General features: G+C 46.1%; 1 protein-coding gene across 3 annotated transcripts in view; it reads right to left on the bottom strand.

The window, feature by feature from the left end:
• Positions 1–3,613: 3,613 nt before the first annotated feature.
• The window catches only part of RNF2 (ring finger protein 2), a 33,875-nt gene continuing 13,216 nt past the window's right edge, over positions 3,614–24,272 (bottom strand). For all 3 annotated transcript variants that reach the window (XM_056523662.1, XM_056523660.1, XM_056523661.1), the window contains 4 exons: positions 22,578–22,793; positions 15,316–15,588; positions 6,973–7,144; positions 3,614–5,149 (listed from right to left, as the gene is read on the bottom strand). In XM_056523662.1, coding sequence (XP_056379637.1) covers positions 5,048–5,149; positions 6,973–7,144; positions 15,316–15,588; positions 22,578–22,793 — 763 coding nt within the window. In that variant the 3' untranslated portion in view covers positions 3,614–5,047. The remainder of the gene's footprint in view (positions 5,150–6,972; positions 7,145–15,315; positions 15,589–22,577; positions 22,794–24,272) is intronic.

Raw genomic sequence — 24,272 nt, 5'->3', positions numbered from 1 at the left:
GCCTGGACCCTTTATTGGCAGCAAAAGTCCAAAAGAACCGGAAAGAGGAGGACTTCCGAAGGTAAGTAGTGCTGCGAGCCTTATTCTGAGGTAATAAGGAACTCTTTCTGGACAACGCCTTTGAGATAATCTCATCTAGGCGCTTGCCAAAAAGTCGAGAACCAGTAAAGAGAAGTTCAGTCAGAGACTTCTTGGAGGCGGTGTCCGCATCCCAGGCTTTGAGCCACATGGAGCGACGGAGGGCTACCAGGTTGCCTGTGGCAAAGGCAACACAGCAGGCAGACTGCATGGAAGCAAAACACAGAAAATCTCCAGCTTTGGAGCATTGAAGAGCTAAGTCAGCCAACTCCTCCGGAGGGGGGGGGGGATCCTGAAAGAATACCCTGGCGGAGTTGGGAAGACCAGACTGAAAGGGCTTTTGACACCCAGGCAGAAGCAAAAGCAGGAAGGAGGGACGAACCTGCTGGCTCAAAGGCAAATTTTGTCAAAGTCTCCACCTTCTTGTCCGCCGGATCTTTGAAAGAAGTCTCATCAGCCAATGGCAGAGTAGTCACCTTAGAAAGGCGGGAGACCAGTGGATCCACAGTTGAAGAGGAGGTCCACCGAGTAATAATAAAAGGGTATTGTGCTTGAATCTTCTTCGGTTCCTGAAACTTCTTCAAATTCCGCATGAGAGCTGAAAATCTTGGGTGCTGGTCGGGTACGGTGAAAGGAAACTTCTGCAGCTACGTCCGAAGTTCCTGGGTCCTCTAGGTGGAAGGTGTCCCTTATGGCCGAAACCAATGTGTCCACCATGTCAGACATTTGTGCGGTCCTCTGAGTCAGAAGCCTCATCTACAAGTTTTCCAGGTGAGCGGGAAAGAGTGGAGGCAGCCCTGGAAGAGGGAGATACTGACCTGGTACACGGTTCTGGGGAGACAGAGTGGCGACCAGGGGAGCGTCCTCTAGGGGAGTGACTTGCGGCAAACTGGAGCAGAGGGGCGAAACCTGTGATGAGAGCTCCTGTGTCTGCCAGAAGACTCAGGATATGAGTCGGATGATACACCCCTATTACGCTTGCGAGAGCGGTTAGTATAGGGAGAGCGGGTCTCTCTGGAGGGTCGGCTTAGGGAGGACCTCTCTAAGGCAGTCACCACAGAACGGGAGACCTGAGCCAAGTTGGAAATACACTGGGAGAGGGAGGATACCCAGACTGGAGGGATAGCAGAGTCCCCAGGGTCTGGAGGACTTCCTGGGCAGAAATAACATGGGGTCAGTGGTGCAGGCAGAACAAGTGGGTTCAGTAGAACTAGTCATTTTTGTATTACAGCCCTTGCAGGTATAATAGGTGACCAGGGTCCCAGTTAACTGCTTAGAGGGAGGAACAGTTCTGGGCTCAGACATAGTAAAATGAAACTGTCTCACCCAGTGTCTGTGTCGCCAACAGGGCAGCTGCTGTCAGGAGAACTTCGAGAGAGAGACAGGAGAATACAGGACCAATGAAAAGAGGGGGCCAGATAAAACTATGGGCGTCTCTGATTGGTTCTGGGAGCCCCCATGTTCGCACACTGCGTTAATTGTAGTTAATTTGCGCGCTAGTGAGTTAATCCCAGCTGCCGAGGGTGGGCGGGGCTAAGGTTCGGCAGAGGCCGCGGCAGAAATAACATTTAGCCGGGATAATGGCGCCCACTCTCAGCCTTGATCGCATATGCGAGCGCAAGGGGAGGGAGCGGGTAAACACACCGCTGGCAGCTTCTTCGCGCTGCCGACGGGGGAGAACTGTGTCCCGGGTGCAGGATGCGGCCGAGGCTGAAGCCGGCACTCGCATGTGGAGCGAGAGGGGGGAAGCCGGCAGCCGCTGAGGGAAGGGAGCTGTGTAAAAAAAAAAAAAAAAAAAACACGCCGGCGCTGCACAAAACGGCGAATATAGTACTACACCACTGATAATGTCCCCCAAATCCCTGAGGTTGGAGAGACCCAGAGAATAATTGAGGGAGGACTAAGTCCCCACTGAACAGGCCCCCATTTCTCTATGGAAGGAGTTGCCCAGCTGTAATAAAGATTGGGCCAAAACTGGGGGTCTACAGAGGTTGAAAGTCCCCTAGCCTGTAAGAAAAAGGGGGGAAAAAAAAAATACTCACCTCAGTCTGAAGAACTTACCTAATGAAGTCTTCAGTCAGCTATTAGTCACCTGCATCATGCTGGGCTGTAACAGCGAGACGAGCAGGGAGGTAGGGGGACCCGGACCCATGGAGGTACAACCCCAGGTGCTGATGGTTGGCGAGAGGGGGTTGACAGTACATCCACAATGTCTGTGCCCCCTCAATCGCAAATGGGGAAACCGTGAACTGAGTCCCCACTTGAAAACAGAAAAGGAAGATAAAAATCTAAACGTCCCCTAAAACTTAAAAAACTAAAAATGTGGGACCTGGTCTGGGAGAACCCAGACCAGCGTCTGCCCCTTAAGACGCCAAGCTAAAACTGATTAGCTCGGGTGCCTGTGGGCGGGTATACCCTGCTGGGAGGGGCAAACTTTTCTCGTTGCCATAGTGTCGAGCCTCCTAGTGACAGCAGCATATACCCATGGTCTGTGTCCCCCAATGGAGCCGATCGAGAAATCAGCTGTACAAAATATGCAGCAGATCCTGTACGTAAACATAACCTTAGAGTAAGTTGTGTAGTTCTTTCCAGTCTGACTACAGTGCTCTGTTGCCCCCTCTGTCCATGTCAGGAACTGTGCAGAGGAGGAGCAAATCCCCATAGCAAATCTGTCCTGGTGCCAACAGCAAAACAAAAAAACTATTTGTAGGGTGAAATTTAACCCCAAATCGCCCCTCTAATTTAGCTGCTTTTGGGGGTCTTCAATTTTACACAGTGCACTTTACTGTTAAAGTGATATATTATCTTTAATCTGTAGGTCAATAGGATTAAGATATCCAATTTACATTAACCTTTTGTAGATGTAGTTTTTATCGGTACAGTACCAGGTTTGTTTAGATGGGGCTTTCTGATTGCTTTTTATTCTATTTTTTCTGGGAGGTGAAGTGACAGAATAAAAAATAAATAAATAAATAAAATAAAAAAAGACAGAATTATGCCATTATTTAACATGCAGGATCAATAATGTTTTATTAGTAGCAAATTTTGCACGCAGCGATACTTAATAGGTTTATGGGGATTTAAACTCAGTATAGAAGGTGTTAATTTATGGGTTTTGTCTGTTTTACACTTCTGCGCTCTATAAGTAGAGCCTGCCACAGACAGGCTCTATCAATAGGAGAAGATCAGCAACCACTGAAGGCAAGGTAAGTCCTCTGGCTACCAGCCTTAGAATGTACCCTTACGTCCTGGGTGGAAAAGGTTAAAGGGGTTATCCAGAAATAGAAAAAACGGTGCTAATTTCTTTAAAAGACAGCACCACACCTGTCATCAGGTTAAGTGTGGTATTGCAGATCGATTTTCTATAAGTGAATGCAGCCTAGTTGTAATACCACACACAACCTGGAGGACACCTGGGGCACTGTTGGAAAAAGTTTGTTCAATAATCTTAAAAGCCTAGATACGTTTTTGCAGTTCATAACCAACCTAAAAAGAGTAAAGTGGTACTATCGATTGTCGGTATCAATGACACATGCCAACTCAAAGTAGCTTTATTTACAATGGATATATACAGAATACTAACTTTTTCAGGCTAGATACAATCGATTTCTCAAAACCTTCTTAATAGTATAATGTCGAATATTCACATGCCCACAGGAACTTCAAAAACACTTGGCACAGAAAGGAGATGTAACAGCGGTTCCCTGTGTTAACCATTAAAGGGGTCGTCCCACGAAATTGGTAAAATCAGACACATATGTGGAGGAGGATAAATAAATGTGCAGTTTATAGGTTAAAAGGGGTATTCTGGGTTTATACATCTTATCCCCTATTCAAAGGATAGGGGATAACATATGATCGCAGGGGTCCTGCCGCTGGGGACCCCCACGATCTCTGTGAAGCCCCCGGCATTCTGCGCTGGGTGCTGCATTCAAGAGGGGGGAATGATGTCACGGTCTTGCCCCCTCCATTCATGTCTATGGGCGGGGGCGTGGCAGCACGTCCCATCTCGGGAGGCAGCGCCCAACACAGAATTCCAGGGGCTCCACAAAGATCGTGGGGGTGCTCAGCGGCAGGACCCCTTCGATCATACATCTTATCCCCTATCCTTTGGCTAGGGGATACGATGTATAAATCCGGAATACCCCTTTAAATGATTCCCTTACTGTGTGCTCTACTAATGGCCACAGCATGGTCACTATTCAGTTTCCCACAATCCCCCTTGCTTATATGCAAAGTGGAGACCAATTGCAGTCTCCTAAAAGCATTGGCAGTTGAACTGAGTATGTGCGACAACCTTAGTGGGTCATAACCAAGGACAAGTTATCAATACAATGCAGGCACATGGGGGGGGGGGGGGAATCAGAAACCTTCTTTCTCTCATACAGGAAATTTTTCAAAATGATTGTACATTTGAAATAAGTTTAATTTCACATAACGTATTAATTTAGAATAATTTTTTGTTATATGGGGCAATCCCTTCAAGATGTAACACAAGCCTTGTCTGACACCATCATTGTGATGAATGTAAAACTGTACATGTGTTCTATAGAAACAGAATGTAAAATCCACCATGATGGGTAGGTAATGTAGTGTATGTGCCCACGTGATACATTTGTTCCGCTCCACTAAGATAAAATTGCTACTTTACACCAGGCGCATCTTCCTTTTGCCAATGCTACGTTTGTGTCCGTACAGCTCGTACACAGTTACCAACATTTTACTAAATAAATAAATACAAATAATGAGAGGAATCCTTAGATAAACGTGGTCCTTTCGCCAAAGAAGTCCCTTTACTCCTCTGAGAGTCGTGAACACTGTCACAGAATTGTCCTTGTAAATAAGGTGACAAATGTCTTTTTTCAGGTTGGTGGGGGTGGGGGGGGCGGTCTGTTGCTTCGCGAGTGCAAAGTCCATATAGTAGAAACCTTCAAGGTAAAGAAGAGCACCGGTCTGAGGGAGTCCACCACTATTTGTGCTCCTTAGTTGGTGCGTAGTACAGTTCCATCGGTTTATTCACCTTCCAGTACTTTTCACTGACAAGTTCCAAGGAAAATGAACCATTTAGCACCTGGAGGAAAAACAGACATAAATGTTAGTTTCATGGAAATACGAATGGCCTAAACGTTGATGACCCAGGTATATACATGTCTACGAGCTGAGTATATAATATTATCTACTTCCCTCATATGCAATCTCATACACAAAAACATTTTTAAACAAATTCCTAGCACAAAAAAAAAAAAAACATCAATATCTATTTGCGTGTGTCCCATTTGGTGTTACTAATAATCTGTGCTGCAGGGGATAGACTCTAGAAAGAATTGGTCTCCTTCCCACTCTGGCAGCTGAGAACAGGGTAACTGCTAAAAGGGAACCAATCAAAATTTACCCCCTGTAACCATAAGCAACGCTTCCTTGAGCATTCAATTAGTGTTCTTACCATATTTCTATTGTCCTTCCTGATGCCCGCAATCTTCATAAAATAACTATGAATCGTCCCGCGCTGTATGCTAATTTCTCATAGGTAGTCTCCTGGGCAATAAGGCTGTCTAAGTAGTCACCGTGCCCAGGGCTCTAATCACACCTCTCCTGTCCTAATCACGCCTACATAGGCAGAGAGTCTCGCGCAGGCCCAGAAGGATAGGACACTCTGGGCATGCGCACTGTTGTTTTTTCTACGCTGTCGTGCGTGTGCGTCTACACACTGACTCTTAGTCGCTTAGACGCTGCTGTGAGCATCCTCCGTGTGCATGCCCAGAGTGTCCAATCCTTCAGGGCCTGTGCGAGACTCGCAGGAGAGCCGGGGAGGATTCCACCGCGCCCGGGCTGTTAACCATGCCTATGTAGGTATGATTAGGACGGGAGAGGTGCGATTACAGCACTGAGTGCAGTGACTACTTAGACGGACGGACTACTTATGAGAATTTATAATACAGCGCGGGATGATTTATAAAGTTATTTTTGAATATTGTGGGCATCACAAAGGACAATAGAAATATGGTAAGAATACTTATTGAATATTCAAGGAAGCATTGCTTATGGGGAGAAATTTTGATGAACTGTTCCCTTTAAGGAATTTTCTTATGTTTACAGTGATCCCTCAACTTACAATGGCCTCAATATACAATGATCTTTCCTGGACCATTGTAACTTGAAACCAGACTCAACATACAATACTACAGACCGTCCAGATCTGTGAAATGTGTCAATGGCTGCAAGAACCGACCAATCAGAATGGATATTTCCCTGGTAAAACCCCTGTATTACTGAAGTGCATGCACTGACTGGTGTCTGGTAGCACCCCCTACAGTACAGGGAGGTATTACATGTTCTGTACTACTATTTACCTGTGCCAGGGTTAGCTGCTCCAGGTGAGGCCGGCTCCATGTTTCTTTTTTAGGACACTGTGTAGTGTACAGGACCCTGAAGAAGCTCCTGTCCTCTACATAGACAGTGATTACAGCTCCCAGCAGATCTTTCTTACTTTTAAATAAAGCAAATCCTTATATCTATATTAGTTATCTACTTATTTTTCTTTAATCTTCACTTTTTCCTATTTTTGGATGACATTTTGGGGGCTTCAGAACCAATTACCAGGTTTCCATAGAATTATGGTCTCAACATACAATGGTTTCAATCTACAATGGTCATCCAGGAACCGATTAATATTGTAACTTGGAGGGTCCACTGTACTATCATACGTTCCTTCCCTGCCAAGCACCCCACTACTGTGTGCATGCTAGAAGTGATATTTTCTATTTAGCCCAAACCTGCACCAGATGCTGAATTATAATGGCGTCCAACATTACTGTGTTCAGTGCTAAGAGTTTTCTTGCCAACTTTGTTTTTACATATCAGCTGTAGAGGCCTCCATGCTGATGTAATACTCACCGTAAATTGCCCATTGGCTGTCGCGATATATATGGTGTACTGTTTTTCACTGGCGGCGTTCAGACTCATTTGGTTTGTCTCTCCTTTGCTTCGAAATTCTTCAAGGGCCAACCTGACTGCCAGGTACTTTGACAAATGATCGACTGTGGCATTTCCAGAGGTCTTTATGAACCTTTTAACACAAAACCACAATTCTGTAAATAAATCTTTAAGCATTGAGAAGTTCAGCAGAAGACGCAGTAAATGCTGGCCAATATCTCTGCAGAAGATCTGTCGCACTGTATGCGAGCAACTTGTTATATAATAGGAAGGGAACGATATTAGGAGATCACCCCCAGGCTTCATAAGCAAAATAGTCACCCAAGAAACAATATTACAGTGAATCTGCTCACCCAGTCCTTGATCTGCTGGATCCTGTGGGAATAGTTATACTAAAGCCCATAAAAGGGTTTAAGCCTGAACCACAAAACAGGGACAGGCTCCATAATTATAACAATGCAGGGTTCACGCTGCAGCATTTCAGAGGAATCAGTTATAACATTGGCCAGAACAATACAATTACAACGATACCCACATTCTATAGGTTTTATTTAAAACAATATATTTTTAATAAAATAAAAATAATAATTATATATACACACACACACACACACACACACACACACGTAAATATGCATAAAATCGACCTTTTTGTCCCAGTCTACGGAAATGTATGAGGGATCATTGTTTGTGCCATGATCTGCATTTTACATTTTTTTTTTAATCAATATCATTTTTGTTTTGATGGAACCTATTGATCACTTTTGATGCATTTTTTTCCCTGATAAAAAAATCTTCAATTCAGACGTTTGGTATTCCCCCCCCCATTTACACTGTTCACAGTGCAGGATCATAAACATTATATTTTATTAGTTCAGAAAATGCAGCACACTGCTATAGCAAACATTTTTTTCATTTTTTTTTTAAAATGGTATAAAGTGGGGTGATTTAACCCCTAGAGGACGCAGGGCGTAGTGTATGCCATGCACAAGCTTCTGGTCTATAAAGAGAGCTCATGAGCTGAAATCGCTTCATGGGCAGTTGGTTCGGGCTGCTATCAGAAGCTGGGTCCCATGGCTAATGCCGGACATCACAGATCTGGGTGATGTTTGGCATTAACACTTTAGATGCCGCCAAAGTTGAATGCGGCATCTCAAGTGCAGAAAGTCACTTGTTGGTAGCTCAGGGAAGCTGATCGGCACAGCATTGTTCAGTGTATGCAATCAAAAGATTGCATGTTATAGCCTTTATGGGGACTAAAAAGTAGTGAATAAAATGGCAATACATGTGAATAAGGCCTTTAACTAATAAAGTTAGAATCACCCCCATTTCCCAAATAAAAGCAAAAAAAAAAAAAGGAGATTTAACACTTACCGTAAAATCTCTTTCTCGAAGGATCCATTGGGGGACACAGACCGTGGGTGTATGCTGCTGTCTCTAGGAGGTGTGACACTATGGCAACAAAAAAAACAAAAAAGTCAGCTCCTCCCAGCAGGATATACCCGCCTTCAGGCTCTGAGCTAATCAGTTTAAGTTCAAGAGCAATAGGAGGAGACTAAACAGGTCAAGAAAAACCCAAAACTGTCCGAGAACCAGAAGAAAAAACATAACTGAACACACCCTCGGACAGAGAACCAAGGAAAATCCCAAAAGGGTGGGAGCTGTGTCCTCCAATGGATCCTTCGAGAAAGAGATTTTACGGTAAGTGTTAAAAAAATCTCCTTTTCTCTATGGGCTCCATTGGGGGACACAGACCGTGGGACGTACCAAAGCCGTCCCTTGGGTGGGCAGATAAGCAGTCAGGCATACGGCCGTTCTACTGCCGCCTGCAACACTTTACCGCCGAGACTAGCATCAGCCGATGCGAAGGTATAAACGCGGTAGAACCTCGAGAAAGTGTGCAAAGACGACCAGGTAACTGCCTTGCAAATCTGCGAGGCCGAGGCTCTATTCTGGAGAGCCCAGGATGCCCCAACAGAACGGGTAGAATGAGCCACAACCCTGAAAGGAGGAATCTTCCACTTACAGCAATAGGCCTCCGAAATGGCAGACCAAATCCACCAAGAAATGGTGGCCTTGGAAGCAGGTTGTCCCTTGCGACGACCTTCCGTAAGGACGAAAAAGGAATCACACTGACGAAATGAAGAAGTGATGGAGAGATAAGACCGAACAGCCCGAACTACATCCAGCTTGTGTAGTAAGCGCTCCTTAGGATGAGAAGGAGCAGGACAAAAAGACGGGAGGACAATGTCCTCATTGAGATGAAAGGCCGAAACCACCTTAGGCAAAAAGGAGGGATCTGGCCGGAAAACAATCTTGTCTTGGTGGATCACCAGAAACTGAGAACGGCAGGAGAGAGCTGCCAATTCAGACACCCTCCGGATGGAGGTGATAGCAACAAGAAATCCCACTTTTCAAGAAAGACAAAAAGAAAGGGGCTCAAAGGGTGCACCCTGGAGAACCAAATTCAAGTCTCAAGGGGGAGAGGGTGACCGATAAGGAGGAACAGCATGCGTCAACTCCTTGAAGGAAAGTCCGGACATGAGAATTAGAAGCCAGGGGCCGCTGGAAAAGAACAGTAAGGGCCGAAACCTGACCTTTAAGGGAACGGAGAGACAACCCTAGCTCCAACCCCGACTGCAAAAAGGAGAGAAGACGAGGAATCGAGAAGGTTACAGGGGAGAAGTCTTGAGCTTCACACTAACGAAAATAAGACCGCAAAGTACGGTGGTAAATTCTTGCAGCGGAGGGCTTACGAGCCTTGAGCATGGTGTGAATGACTTGGGAAGAGAACCCGCGGGCCCTCAAAACCGCGGTCTCAACCGTCACGCCGTCAAATGCAGCAACTGTAAATTGGGGTGGCAAAGAGGACCCTGAGAGAGCAGGTCCAGACGGAGCGGAAGGCGCAGTGGAGTGTCGTCCAGGAGCCCGACTAAGTCGGCGCACCACGACCTTCGGGTCCAATCTGGAGCTACCAGAATGGCGGGGACATCCTCTGCCTTGAGCTTCCTCAGCACCCTGGGAAGGAGCGGAAGAGGAGGGTACAGATAGGGTAGGGCAAACCTCGCCCAAGGAATCACTAGGGCATCCACGGCCAGAGCCTAAGGGTCCCGGGACTTGGACACAAAAGGAAGGATCTTCCGATTGTGCCGGGACGCGAAGAGGTCCACGTCCGGAATGCCCCAGAGGTCGCAGAGTTGTGCGAAGAATTCTGGATGTAGAGACCACTCACCGGGGTGGGGTGAGGTCCGACTGAAGAAGTCCGCTTCCCAGTTGAGCACCCCAAGAATGTGAATCGCCGAAATGGGCGGAAACTTGCTCTCCGTCCAGGTGAGAATCTTGGTCACCTCGGCCATGGCTGCCGAGCTGTGGGTGTCGCCCTGTTGATTTATGTACACCACGGCCGTGGCGTTGTCCGACTGAACGCGGACAGGACGGGACTGAAGACGGGACTCCCAATGAAGAAGACAAAGAAGAATCGCCCGTAATTCTAATATGTTTATCGGAAGAAGGGTCTCCTGGGGAGACCAGAGTCCCTGAACCGTCCAATCCCTGAACACGCCGCCCCAGCCCGACAGGCTGGCATCCGTTGTAACAACCTGCCAGTGAAGGGGAAGAAACGACCGCCCTTGGAGAAGAAGGGGGGAGCAGAGCCACCAGAGCAGAGACTGACTGACCCTGCGAGGGAGAACAATCTAACTATCGAGGGACAGAGAAGACCTGTTCCATCGGGAAAGAATCGCCAGTTGAAGGGGGCGGTAATGAAACTGGGCAAAGAGTACGGCCTCCATAGTTGCCACCATCCGACCCAGGACTTCCATACAAATGCGGATGGAGACTGATACCCGGGACCGAACGGAGCGGACCCCTGACCGGAGCGCCAGACGTTTGTCCGGCGGAAGACAAATCCGGGCAGAGGCCGTGTCGAATTGAAGTCCCAGGAAGGTTAGAGACTGGGTAGGGCGGAGGACTGACTTGTCCCGGTTGACCATCCACCCGAAGAGAATCAGAGCGTGGAGAGTGACGTCCAGATTCTCCAGAGTCTGGGCTCTGGTTGGATCCTTGATGAGAAGGTCGTCCATATAGGGTATCACCGAGATTCCCCTCGACCGCAACAGGCCCATCACTGGCGCAAGGATCTTTGTAAAGACCCGAGGAGCCGTGGCTAGACCGAAGGGGAGAGCTACAAATTGAAAGTGCCCCTCCGGAACCGCAAAGCGGAGGTACCGATGATGGCCTGGGAATATTGGCACATGGAGGTAGGCATCCTTGATGTCCACTGATGAAAGGAACTCCCCTTGTTCCAGGCACGCCACCACCGAATGGAGAGATTCCATTCGGAAGTGGAGGATGAGAAGGTAATGGTTGAAACGCTTGAGGTCCAAAATTGGACGCACAGAACAGTCCTTCTTGGGAACCACAAAAAGATTTGAATAGAAACCCTGAAACAGTTACCCTGGAGGAACGGGAACAATAACCCCCTGAAGAAGCAGAGACTGGAGAGCCACTCGAAATTGCTTCGCCAGAGGAGGGGGGCCTGGGAAGCGATCCCTCGGAAGGGAGGCGAATTCGTAACCGTTGGACACCACATCCCTGACACAAGAGTCCTGAATGTGAGAGGTCCAAATGTCTCAAAAAAACAAGAGACGACCTCCCACCCGAGAAGAAACCGCGGGTGGGGGCCTCACTTCATGCAGAAGTGGGCTTGCGGTTGCCTGATTTGGGTGCAAAGCGGCCCGACCGGTTGGAGTCCGACTTCCAAGACAGGCGTGGCCGGAATGACGGAGCCTTCCTGTCCCGCGAGGGCGCCTGCCCGAACCCTTTGCTGGAGCCAGAGGTCCGAAAGGACCGAAAGGAAAAGGGCTTCCCTTTGGGAAGTAGGGCGAGCCTTATTTTGAGGTAACAAGGAACTCTTACCTCCCGTTGCCTCAGAGATAATTTCATCAAGGCGTTTGCCAAAAAGACGGCCGCCCGTAAAGGGAAGCTCAGTGAGAGACCTTTTGGAAGCGGCATCCGCATTCCAAGCTTTAAGCCACATAGAGCGGCGGAGAGCCACTAGGTGACCCACAGCAAAAGCAGAATAACGGGCTGCCTGCAATGAAGCTGTGCACAGGAAGTCCCCAGCTTTAGAGCATTGGAGAGCCAGAGCAGATAGATCCTCCGGGGGGATCCCACCAAGATATCCTGATGGAGCTTTTGGCACCACTCCGCCAGGCCCTTGGACACCCATGTCGAGGCGAAGATGAGAAGAGGAGAAGAGTCAGCTGCTTCAGTGGCAAACTTCGTTAAGGATTCTACCTTCTTACCCGTGGGATCCTTGAAGGCAGCGGCATCTGCCAGAGGCAGTGTAGTCGCCTTAGAGATCCGGGAAACTGGTGGATCCACTGAGGGAGGGGAAACCACCTTAGTGACAAGGTCCTTGTCAAATGGATAATGTTCTTGAATTGTCTTAATTGCAACGGTGAACTCTAAATCGAGTCCGGGCGGTCCTCTGAGTCAGATGCCGGCTCGGAAGCCTCGTCCACCAGTTCACCAGGGGAATGAGAATGAGTAGAGGCAGTCCTGGAGGGGGGCGACCCTGACCGAGTACGCAGCTCTGGCATGGCAGAGTGGCGACTCCGAGAACGTCCTCTAGAGGAACGACATTTGTGCCCAGATGATCGGGGGGGGGGGGGGCTGGGACCCACGAGGGGAACGCTCACATCTATCTGAAGACTCAATGGAAGAGTCAGATGAGGCACCCCTAGGACGCTTGTGAGAGCGTGAAGTATGTGGAGATGAGGAACGGGCCCTTCCAGAGGTCCTGCGCAGGGAAGACCCCTTCAAGGCAGACAACACTTCCCGGGAGGCCTCAGCCACCGAACGGGAGACTTTGGTCAAGTCAGCCATATACTGGGACAGGGAAGAAACCCAGGTTGGTGGAGCGGCTGAACCCACTGGGACCGAAGGGACATCAGGGGGTACCAGGGGGTCTGGGGGAGCAGTGGAGCAGGCAGGGCAAGTGGGCTCAGCAGAGCAAGACATCTTGGTATTACAGTGCTTACAGAGATAGTAAGTCACGGAAGTTCCAGGTTTCTGTTTAGCGGGAGGAACAGCTCTGGATACGGACATAATGTAGAAAGAAAAAAGGAGATAAGAACTTTCTCACCCTAGTCTGTGTCCCCTGTCAGCTGCAGTGAGGAGAACGCTCTCTGAGCAGCTAGAAAGAGAGTGAAGAAGCCAGCCAATAGGAAGAGAGGGGCGTGCCTGAAGCAAGGCACTCACTGCTTCGCGCCTCAGAGCTCCTAGCCCTGTGGGCGGAGCTATAGACGGCCTTAAAGAACGGTCATGGTGCCCGCTCCTTGTCCCGAGCGCACCTGACGGCCATTTATGCGCCCGGGGGAAGAGAGCGGGCGGACAAAGCGTCGGCAGAGACTGCCGGTGAAAGAGAAAGTAAGCCGGAGCTGAATCGCCTGGCTCACGGCAGCGCCACGGCTATCAGCCGCATATAAGCGCTGCCGACAAAACGAAAGTAAACTGGCACTGAGGGCGTCCGGCCCGCTACAGGGCAGTGGCTGACAGCCGCATATAAGGTGCTGACATGGTAGCACAAGCACACACACACATATAAGTGAAGTGCACCAAGCACACACACACACACACAGTAGTGTAGTGCCCCATAAAAAAATGCCCCCTCAGGTGCCACTGCTCCCCCCATAATAAAGTACAGCCCTTGCATAGGCTAGCCCATAAAGTGTAGGTGGGCCAAAACAGGGGGTCTCCAGAGGTTGCGAGTTTGTACCTATGGAGAAAAAAGGGGGGAAAGTACTTACCTCAGTCAGAAGAACTTCCCTAAAGGAGTCTTCAGTGAAGTCTTCAGTCAGCTTTAGTTACCTGCATCACGCCTGGCTGCTATGCGCGAGCGAGGCGAGCAGGTAAATAGGGGGACCCGGACCCATGAGGTACCACCCAAGCGCTGACCGTTGGCGAGGGGGGGGGTTAACAGCGCATATACGCAATGTCTGTGCCCCCTCACTCGCAATGGGGAAACGGGGAACCGCAGTCCCTGAGTCCCCACCTGAAAACAGAAAAGAAAAGGAATAAAAAACTAACACGTCCCTAACTAGGAAAACAAAAAATAGAAGACCTGGTCTGGAGCAGTCCAGACCATGTCCACCTCCTTCAGACACTAAGCTTAAACTGATTAGCTCAGAGCCTGAAGGCGGGTATATCCTGCTGGGAGGAGCCAACTGTTTTTGTTGCCATAGTGTCACACCTCCTAGAGGCAGCAGCATACACCCACTGTCTGTGTCCCCCAATGGAGCCGATAGAGAAAAATAATAATAATAGACAAAAAAGGTGGTATTGCCGAGTGCAGAAATGTCCGAACTATTTACACAAACACTAATAAAACCGCATGTTCAATGGAAAGAACAGAAAAAAATACCTCTCTCAAGAATTGCTGATTTTTGGTCACGTCCAATACCACAAAAAAATAAATAAAAAGCAATCCAAAAAAGTAAAGATCATGGCGCAAAAAAAGAGCAATCATACATCCCAGTATATGGAAAAATAAAAGTGTTATAGGGGTCAGAATAGGACAATTTTAAGCGCAAACTAATTTTTGCACAAAAAGTTGTGTTTTTAAAAGCAGTAAGTAAAATGATACAAAACCTATATAAAATTGGGCATCGATGTAACCATATGGACCAACATAATAAAGATAATGGAGGAGATTTATCAAGACCTGCACAGAGAAAAAAAGTTGACCAGTTGCCCATAGCAGCCAATAGGATTGCTTCCTGAATTTTTGAAAAGGCCTTTGAAAAATTAAAGCAGCGATCTGATTGGTTGTTATGGGCAACTGCACAGGTTTTGCTAAATCTCCCCCATTGTGTCATAACTGCACTACATATCCCTGTGTCCTTAAGGGGTAAATTTTTTATAGGGAAGAGGCTTTAAATATTAATAAAAACTTTTTTCATTTTAATTTACACTTTAAGACCTCATAGGAGACACATATCAGCAATTGTTGGGTTGCTTATACAGATCAATGCTATGTTATTGCATAGCATTAATCAGTTGAATTGGTGCTCTGCGCTGAAGGCCTGCGCTGGCCATATTTACTGATTGGAACTCAGCGGGGGTGCCGATCAGAGCCCCCAAACCAACGGCAGCAGTAATATTTCCATTTAAATGTCCCAATTGCTATGGATTGTGGCATTTAAAAGGTTCAATCAGTGGGACTGCTGATGTCCATCACGAACGTTTAGTGTTGACTGCTGATAGTTTCAATGAAAATATTAAAAAATATTTTGTTATTACCGAGTCTGAGCATTGTCATCCTTCTCCATCAGGGTAGGGTGGGGCCGGAACACCAACTCGATCTCGCTGGATCCATCCAGTGCAGGATCCATAGTGACCGCCTCGGCGTTCGTGTCCAGCTCCAGTCCCGAGTCGTCGGAGGTCTTGGTCCTCTTGTTGCTGGGCCCCGCTTCCTGGTTGCTGTGTACAGAAGCGTTACTGCAGTGGGAACTGTCGGCGTTGTCTTCTGCCCCGCTCCCATTTTCCACCTGCTGCTTTTTACCTCTCTGTAACCTGAAATGTAAAAGTCATATTTTTAGTAATGTCCAGAAAGCAACAAACTACGTGCAAGAGTTTAAAATACCAACTATGTGAAAAGAAGAATTTATTTCCCTTCAGGATTAAGATAATTTATAAGGTAGGATAAGAGAGTCTGGTTTTATCCATTTGCATATTTTTCCCCCATGAAGCATTGCCTGTCAGACTTCATATTTCAGCTGGGTGCATAACGTCACATTTAATCGACATTGACATCCATCAGCTAAGAGACATCATTTGTTTTATCTTCCTTTCCGCTATTCGATAATGTCTGCAGCTCTGAGCAGGATATAGAGCTGACAGATTCCCTTTAAAAGGAGTACTCCACTGCCCCCGCGTTCAGAACATTTTGTTCCCAACACTGGTGCGGGCTGTGGGGGTCGTGACATCACAGTCACTTGATGTCTGCACCTCTGAGCAGGATATAGAGCTGACAGATTCCCTTTAAAGGGGTACTCCACTGCTCCAGCGTTCGGAACATTTTGTTCCAAACACCGTGTGTGGGCTGCAGGGGTCATGATGTCACACCACGTCCCCTCAATGCAAGTCTATGGGAGGAGGCGTGGCAGCTGCCACACCCCTCCCATAGACTTGCATTGAGGGGACGTGGTATCACGTCATGACCCCTGCAGCCCGCACACAGCGTTCGGAACAAAATGTTCGGAACGCTGAGGAAGAGGAGTACCCCCTTAAAGAGGCTTCCCCTTGACAGATTATCAGTAGGACAGCAGATGAGTGCCTGACTTGTGGGGATTAAACTCCTGTGAACCCCACCGATCATGATAACGGCCTAACCTGTTGTCCTTCTGGTTGAATGGAGAAGCAGGTGGGCACGCGCTGTACTCATTTTTGTCCAGGCTACAGAATTGAATGGAGCAGCAATGCACTTGTCTGATTGGGGGCCACGGGACCCACATTGCCATGATCAGTGGAGGTCCCAGCTATTACACCTCCACTGATCGGAAGCTTATCCTATATTCTGTGGATAGGAGAGGACTCAGTGGGTGAACCCCTTTAAAATGAAAACTTGTGTGGCCACGACATAGGACCGTGACTTGATGACCATCATTGTTTGTGTGGATCAAAAAACTCTAAAACCATAATAAATTGAGGAATATTCTCATGGTGAATAACATGCACGGTGTACATTAGATCCCAGCTTCTTGGTTGTACCTTGCACAGACACTCTAAAATACCCCAAATACTAAAGCATTTCGGATACATTTGAGAAGCATGGGCTCTATTCACATCTGCGCTGTGGATTCCATTATACGATAGGAGCAGAAAGACAGAATTCAAGGGGTTTGCCGGTGCTTAGACCTCTTATCTCCTATCGAAAGGATAAGGGATAAGATGCCTGACCGCGGGGGTCCCGCCGATGGGGACCACCGTGATCTTGCACCCGGCACCCCGTTTGTAATCAGTCCCTGGAGAGTGTTCGCTTCGGGTCTGATTACTGTCGATCGTGGGGCCAGCGGCGTGTGACGTCACGCCTCTGCCCCCGTGTAACCTCTTGCTCCGCCCCTCAATGCAAGTCTATAGGAGGGGGCATGACAGCTATCACGCCCCCTCCCGTAGGCTTGCATTGAGGGGCGGAGCGTGATGTCACACGGGGGCGGAGGCGTGACGTCACACGCTGTCTGCCCTGTGGTCGCCGGTAATCCGGTAATCAGACCCGGAGCGAACACGCTCTGGGGACTGATTACAAACGGGGTGCCGCGTGCAAGATCACGGGGGTCCCCAGCAGCAGGACCCCCGCGATCAGGCATCTTACCCCCTATCCTTTGGACCGGAGTACCCCTTTAAGACCGATCTGTCACCAACGCTTCCTGATGGACTTTACTGGGGTCTATTGTGTCCTTTCTGTTGGGAAAAATACTGCACTATTTTTTCATGTCAATGGAATCCCCGCATGGAGCCTCCAACGCAGATGTGAACGGAGCTTAAAGTAAATGTTTTGCTGCACCTAAATAAATATTTTGATGCTAAAAAAAGAGAAAATTCTAAATTGGCTTACCATAATGTTCTTCTCCTGCGGTTTGTTTATTTTCCAGAAGAAGAAACTGGTAAGCAGCTTAGAATGTTCTCCTTTCCCTGTAGTACACAGCACAAAACAGAAGATACCTCAGAAGATACCTGTGCATTCATCTCAATGGAGATATACTGTATACCAATAGTTCAGCTTGTCTGAGAAACATTGGCCTGTGGTTTTATGGCCAGATCACTGATCCATAACAGGACGCCTGCAGCATACTTTAGGCCTAAACTCTTCCCAATATTAGTGAATCTCATATAGGGAGCTATTTTCTCAAAGATGCATTGATTCTGAGAGAATATACGTTTCCTTATTGAGGCATCCATATACCAGCACCTGGAATACATAAATGTCACAAAGACTCGCATACAGAGACTGTCATACAGAGTCTGTGTGCTGCCGTAGATTAACCCCTTGGGGACGGATGGTTTTCCAGTTTTTGCACTCTCATTTTTTCCTCCTTACCTTTTAAAAATCATAACTCTTTCAATTTTGCAGCTAAAAATAATCCATATAATGGCTTATTTTTCACGCCACCAATTCTACTTTGTAATGACGTCATTTTACCCAAAAAATCTACGGGGAACCGGGAAAAAAAAAAGAAAAAAAATGCCATTTTGTAAATTTTGGGGGCTTCCGTTTCTACGCAGTGCATTTTTCGGTAAAAATGACACCTTATTATTATGTAGGTTCATACGATTAAAATGATACCCTACTTATAAAGGTTTGATTTTGTCGTACTTCTGGAAAAAAAAATCATAACTACATGCAGGAAAATTTATACGTTCAAAATGGTCATCTTCTGACCCCTATAACTTTATTTTTCTGCATATGGGGTGATATGAGAGCTAATTTTTTTTTGCGCCGTGATGTGAAGTTTTTAGCGGTACCATTTATATATTGATCAGACTTTTTAATCACTTTTTATTCATTTTTCATGATATAAAAAGTGACCAAAAATACGCTATTTTTGGACTTTGAATTTTTTTTGCGCGTACGCCATTGACCGTGCGGTTTAATTAACGATATATTTTTATAATTCGGACATTTCCGCACGCGGCGATACCACGTTTATTTTTATTTACAGTTTTTTTTTTATTTAATTGGGGAAAAGGGGGGTGATTCAAACTTTTATTAGGGAAGGGGTTAAATGATCTTTATTCACTTTCCCTCCCGCCCTTTTTTTTTTTTTTTTTGCAATGTTATAGCTCCCATAGGGGGCTATAACACTGCACACACTGTTTCTCATAGGAAACCATTGATCAATGATTCTGCTGCTTGACTGCTCATGCCTGGATCTCAGGCACTGAGCAGTCATTCGGCGATCAGACAGCATGGAGGCAGGCAGGGACCCTCCAGCTGTCCTGTAAGCTGTTCGGGATGCAGCGATTTCATCGCGGCGATCCTGAACAGCCCCGAGCTAACCGGCAGTGCTTTACTTTCACTTTAGACGCGGCGTTCAACTTAAGGTTTTATCTTTTAAAAAAAATAATCATTTTTGAAAAAAGGGAAAAGGGGGGGGGGGGGGGGGGTGATTTAAACTTTTATTTGGGAAAGGGTTAATGCATGTTTATTTGCTTCAGCCTGGCGAAGCTGAATGCAAGCCTGGAGCACCAATCGGACGGCAGGGAGGAAGGTAAGAGCCCTACCCTCTCAGCTGATTGGGATGCCGCGGTGTCCCTATCAGTCCACTCAGCTAGCCGGGAACAGAATTAACAGCTTTTAGAAAGTTTGATTGCAGCGTCTAAAGGGTTAATGTCGGACATCGGCCCGATACAACAAAGTGCCACCCCAGGTATGATGTGCGCTCACTTGCTGAGAGTATGTCATACAGCGGGAGCCTGCAGTGGACATGCAGGGGTTAAACTCAACATAAGCAAAATACAATATATATATGTAACAAATGTTTATGCTTAAGTATAATGGGGGAGATTTATCAAAACCTGTGTAAAGGAAGAGCGGTGCAGTTGCCCATGGAAACCAATCAGATCGCTTCTTTCATTTCTAAAGAGGCCTGTGAAAAATGAAAAGCGATCTGATTGGTTGCTATGGGCAACTGCAACACTCTACACAGGTTTAGATAGATTTCCCGATGACTATACAAAAAAATAAAAAAAAGCATTTTGAATCCACTTTTGGTTTTGTCTCAAAAACTGCAGGGTAATTTATTTTTGTATTTTTTCACTGGCAGATCTGCCATGACAGGCTCGGAGGCCTTCAGAAGGCCTCAGGCTGCTATAGTAACAAATCAGCGCCCCGAGATGGCATTGCAGCACCTGACAGACAGCCGCCTAAATGCTGAGATCCATAGTGATTAAGAAATAGAGGGGGTTAACTGATCGGGATCAGCGTGATGACTGATGGCAGTGACGACAGACCGTAGCCAACACCCATTGGCCCTCATTTACTAAGAGTGTTGTGTAGGTTTCTTTGTGGGTTTTAATTCCCTACAATTTATTTTCCACGGTATTTACTAAGGTTTCCCTACATTTTCCACTTTCCCTATATTTTGCTTTTTTTTAATTTATTTATTTTTTTAACACTTTCTCTGATCTGTGGGGTTTTCCTCAGCTCAAATCCACCACATTTTATGTGGAAACCTTGGTAAATATGTTGGGTTTCTGTGAAAATGTCGGAAACCCGCCCCTTTTCGGAGACCATGCCCCTTTTCCCTGTAGCCACAGCCCTTTTTGGGTTCTCTTCGCAAAATAGAGAGTTAGTCAGGGTTTTTTCAATTCTGGCGCAGACAGAATTTCTGGCGCAATGCCACAGAATCTGGTGCACAACCCGACAAAACATGTCGGGTTTGCAATAGTAAATGAGGGCCAGTGTGTACGAAGTGCGATAAGCTCCAGATGTCGCTTCATACACTGAGTAGCTGCCATACATTTACGGATTTTGCCAAAATAAAAATGGTCTGTGTCCTAAAGGCCAAAATGGGCTGTGTTCTTAAGGGGTTAATGTATTTCTGTCATTAAATTGATTGGTTCTTGTCTGAGTCCTGAGACCTGACAGATCATTAGAACGAGAGGGGATAAGTGCACAGCTAACCAAGTCTTTCTTCACAGGAAAGCCCCATTACTAGTCTATTGGGCTGTCCAGGAACGCAGGACACAGATTGCTTGTTATGCTGATTGGTCTTGGAACCTGGCTCCAAAAAGGTGTACCACTACAATCTACACTTAAAAAAACATTTTTTTTTGCTTTTTACTTTATGCAGTTAGTAACAGAATTTTTTGGACTGTTTGCCTATATAGAATTATTGTCAAGCTGACTTTGCATCTGGTTTTTCTATACTGAAAGAAAACTTTGCTATTTAAAGGGGTTATCCAGGGAAAAAAAAAATGTTTTTTATATATATATGTATATATATATAGCAAACCTCTTCTAAACTGGGCATTTCCCGAGACACGTGTCATCAGAGAGCACTTAGACAGAAAAGAACAACCTTAACTTCAGAAGCTCGTAAGTACTGAAAGGATTAAGATTTTTTAATAGAAGTAATTTACAAATCTGTTTAACTTTCTGGAGCCAGTTGATATATAAAGAAAAAGTTTTTTCCTGGAATACCCCTTTAACCCCTTAAAAGGGGTACTCTGCTGCTCAGCGTTTGGAAAAAAAACTCTTCCGAATGCTGGAGCTTGTGACGTCATAGCCCCGCCCTCTCGTGATGTCCCACCCCGCCCACTCAATGCAAGTCTATGGGAGGGGGAGTGACGGCTGTTTAGGTTTTATTTTATTTTACTACTGAAAAAAAATTTATAACTACATGAACCAAAATTAGTATGTGTAAAATTGTCCTCTTCTGACCTCTATAACTTTTTTATTTTTCCATATACATGGATGTATGAGGGGTCATTTTTTGTGCTGTGATCTGAAAATCGGTACCATTTTGTTTTGATGGGACTTGATCGCTTTTTATAAAAAATGTTAGGGTATACAAAGTGACCAAAAATATGCAGTTTTGGACTCAAATTTTTTATTTTTTTTACGTGTACCGTGCGGTTTAAATTAACATATTTTTATAGTCTGGACGTTTACGCACGCAGCGATTTTGTTTCCATATTTAATTTTTTTTTAAATGGGAAAAGGGGGGGATTCAAACTTTTATTAGGGAAGGGGTTAAATCACATTTATTAACTTTTTTACACTTTTATTTAGTCCCAATAGGGGACTATTACATGCAATCCTATGCCATAGCATAACATTGATCAGTGTTATCAGTGCTCTGCTGCTCCAGCCTGGATCTCAGGCATGGAGCAGCAGAGCTATGATCGGACAGCGGGAAGCATGGTAAGCACCCTCCCGTTGTACTCTCTGTTCGGGACGCCGCACCACTCATCATTGTTCTGCTCCCCAAGCAGACTGAGCAGAGCGTGATGCAGCTGTCAATCCCACTGAGGGGGCATGATTACTGCTAGAGCCAACCGGACTAGGCAAGTATAGCTTCCTACCAGGGCACTACTTACGGGGCCACTTTTAAACTAATATCCTCACCATTCCTGTGGGCAGGAACGTCTCCTGAGGATGGTGAGGAAGAAGAAGATTTTACCATGTATGACGGGTTGCCACATGTTATATATGGTAAAATCACAAGACCGGTTTCCTTTAAAGTGTGTCTGTATTGTTTTAGTGCTGTGGGGTATATTTCATATTCCATGTGCCAGGCATCTACTTTTAGTAGCTATATGAGTATAGGGGGTTGACCGATTTATTTTAATTGATTTTATTTGTACCAATTAAAAGTATAAATTGTCCTGCAAAAAGTAGCGAATGTCCCAAAACCCCAGACGGTATGGAACAAAATATAGCCCTAATATAGTAAATTCTTACTAATGACAAAGAGGCCATTGTCCTCAGAGCTGCTGAGTAATAGAACCTCGTTCACACTGTATGTCTGTGCGCAGGAGAGCATTCTCACCCCCATTACCTGTTCATCGCTTGTATTTTTAGCCCCTCCTCAATACTATGGCTCAGCGCCTGCTGATTGTTGTGTTTGCTGATCCTCGCCAAGACTCTCTCCTGATGAGCTTCATATTCATCCCGGCTTGGGTAGATTTTACTGATCAGGGCATCAAAGTTTGGGTCTGGCCGTAGAGATCTCTTGGACACCAGTTTTTTACGACATGTCGGACATTCTTTATTTCTGTTGGAAAAAGATTAAGTCAGTCTAAAACCTAAATACTAGTAAGAAAACACTAAACGGCAAGTAAGATTTCTCCTAATGTTTGCTGTGCAGGAAGGGGCTAAGTGTACATTACAGGGGTACTCCAGTGGAAAACCGATTCTCTTCCTCCCCCAAATCAACTTGTGCCAGAAAGTTAAAACAGATTTTTAAATTACTTCTATTAAAAATTCTTAATCCTTCCAGTACTTAGTTGCTGTATGCCCTACAGGAAGTTGAGTTATTTTCTGTCTGACCACACTGACACCTCTGTCCATGTCAGGAACGGTCCAGAGCAGGATAGGTTTGCTATGGGGATTTGCTCCTGCTCTGGACAGTTCCTGACAGACAGAGGTGTCAGCAGAGAGCACTGTGGTCAGACTGGAAAGAACTACACAATTTCCTCTGGAGCATACAGCAGCTGATAAGTACTGAAAGGATTAAGATTTTTTATTATATAGAAGTAATTTACAAAACTGTAAAACTTTCTGGAGCCAGTGGATATGAAAAAAAAAATAAAATAGCTTTCCACCGGAGTACCCCTTTAAGGTGTGGACAATCTTCACACTACTTGATGCATCCTTAGGGTCTATTTACATGCCAATTTCCGCTTTCGGAATTCCACCTTAAATTAAATGGGCACTGCCAGATATAAAAACTTTAGATATGTTGTAAAGCATGCAATACCAATAGGTTTTACAATTGCTTTCATAAAATAAAATAAAAATAAAAAATTCAGTATTTCATACTGAAAAAGTCAGTAAAAAAAATAAAAAAGCCTCCCTGCCTCCTGGGATACATACCAGCCTGGCTGTGTCTACTCGTCATCACCTACGTCATGGACCCACTTCATGATTGACAGGTCTGCAGATCTAAAGCTGCTGTGATCGCTCCCTCACTGTCTGTGTTTACTTCACAGTCTCCTCGTGTGAGGAGAAGGGGGGAGGGGCGGGAGTACACTGCTGCCTGTGAGCAGATGATGAAAGAAGCTGGTGACTGAAGATGGGGACTGAATGGAGGATTTTTCGTTTAAAAAGTAAGTGTCCCTGCATGTATATACAGTGATCCCTCAATATACAATAGTTTCAACATACAATGGTGTTTTCTGGACCATTGTAACTTGAAACCAGACTCACAATACAATACTACAGACAGTCCAGATCTGTACAACGTGTCAATGGCTAGAAGAACCAACCAATCAGAATGGGCATTCACTGGTAAAACCCTGTATTACTGAAGTGCATGCACTGACTGGTGTCTGGTAGCGCCCCCTACAGTACAGGGAGGTACTACATGTTCTGTACTACTTTTAACTTATGCCATGGTTAGCGGCTCCATTTTACTTTTTTAGGACAGGACTCTGAAGAAGCTTCTGTCCTCTACATAGGCCGGTGTTTCCCAACGAGGGTGCCTCCAGCTGTTGCAAAACTACAACTCCCAGCATGCCCGGACAGCCTTTGG

Source organism: Hyla sarda, chromosome 6 (assembly GCF_029499605.1).
Source record: "Hyla sarda isolate aHylSar1 chromosome 6, aHylSar1.hap1, whole genome shotgun sequence".
In the NCBI taxonomy this organism is placed as follows: Eukaryota; Metazoa; Chordata; class Amphibia; order Anura; family Hylidae; genus Hyla; species Hyla sarda.
Note: the sequence above shows the minus strand (reverse complement) of the source record. Positions and strands in the feature narration are given on the sequence as shown.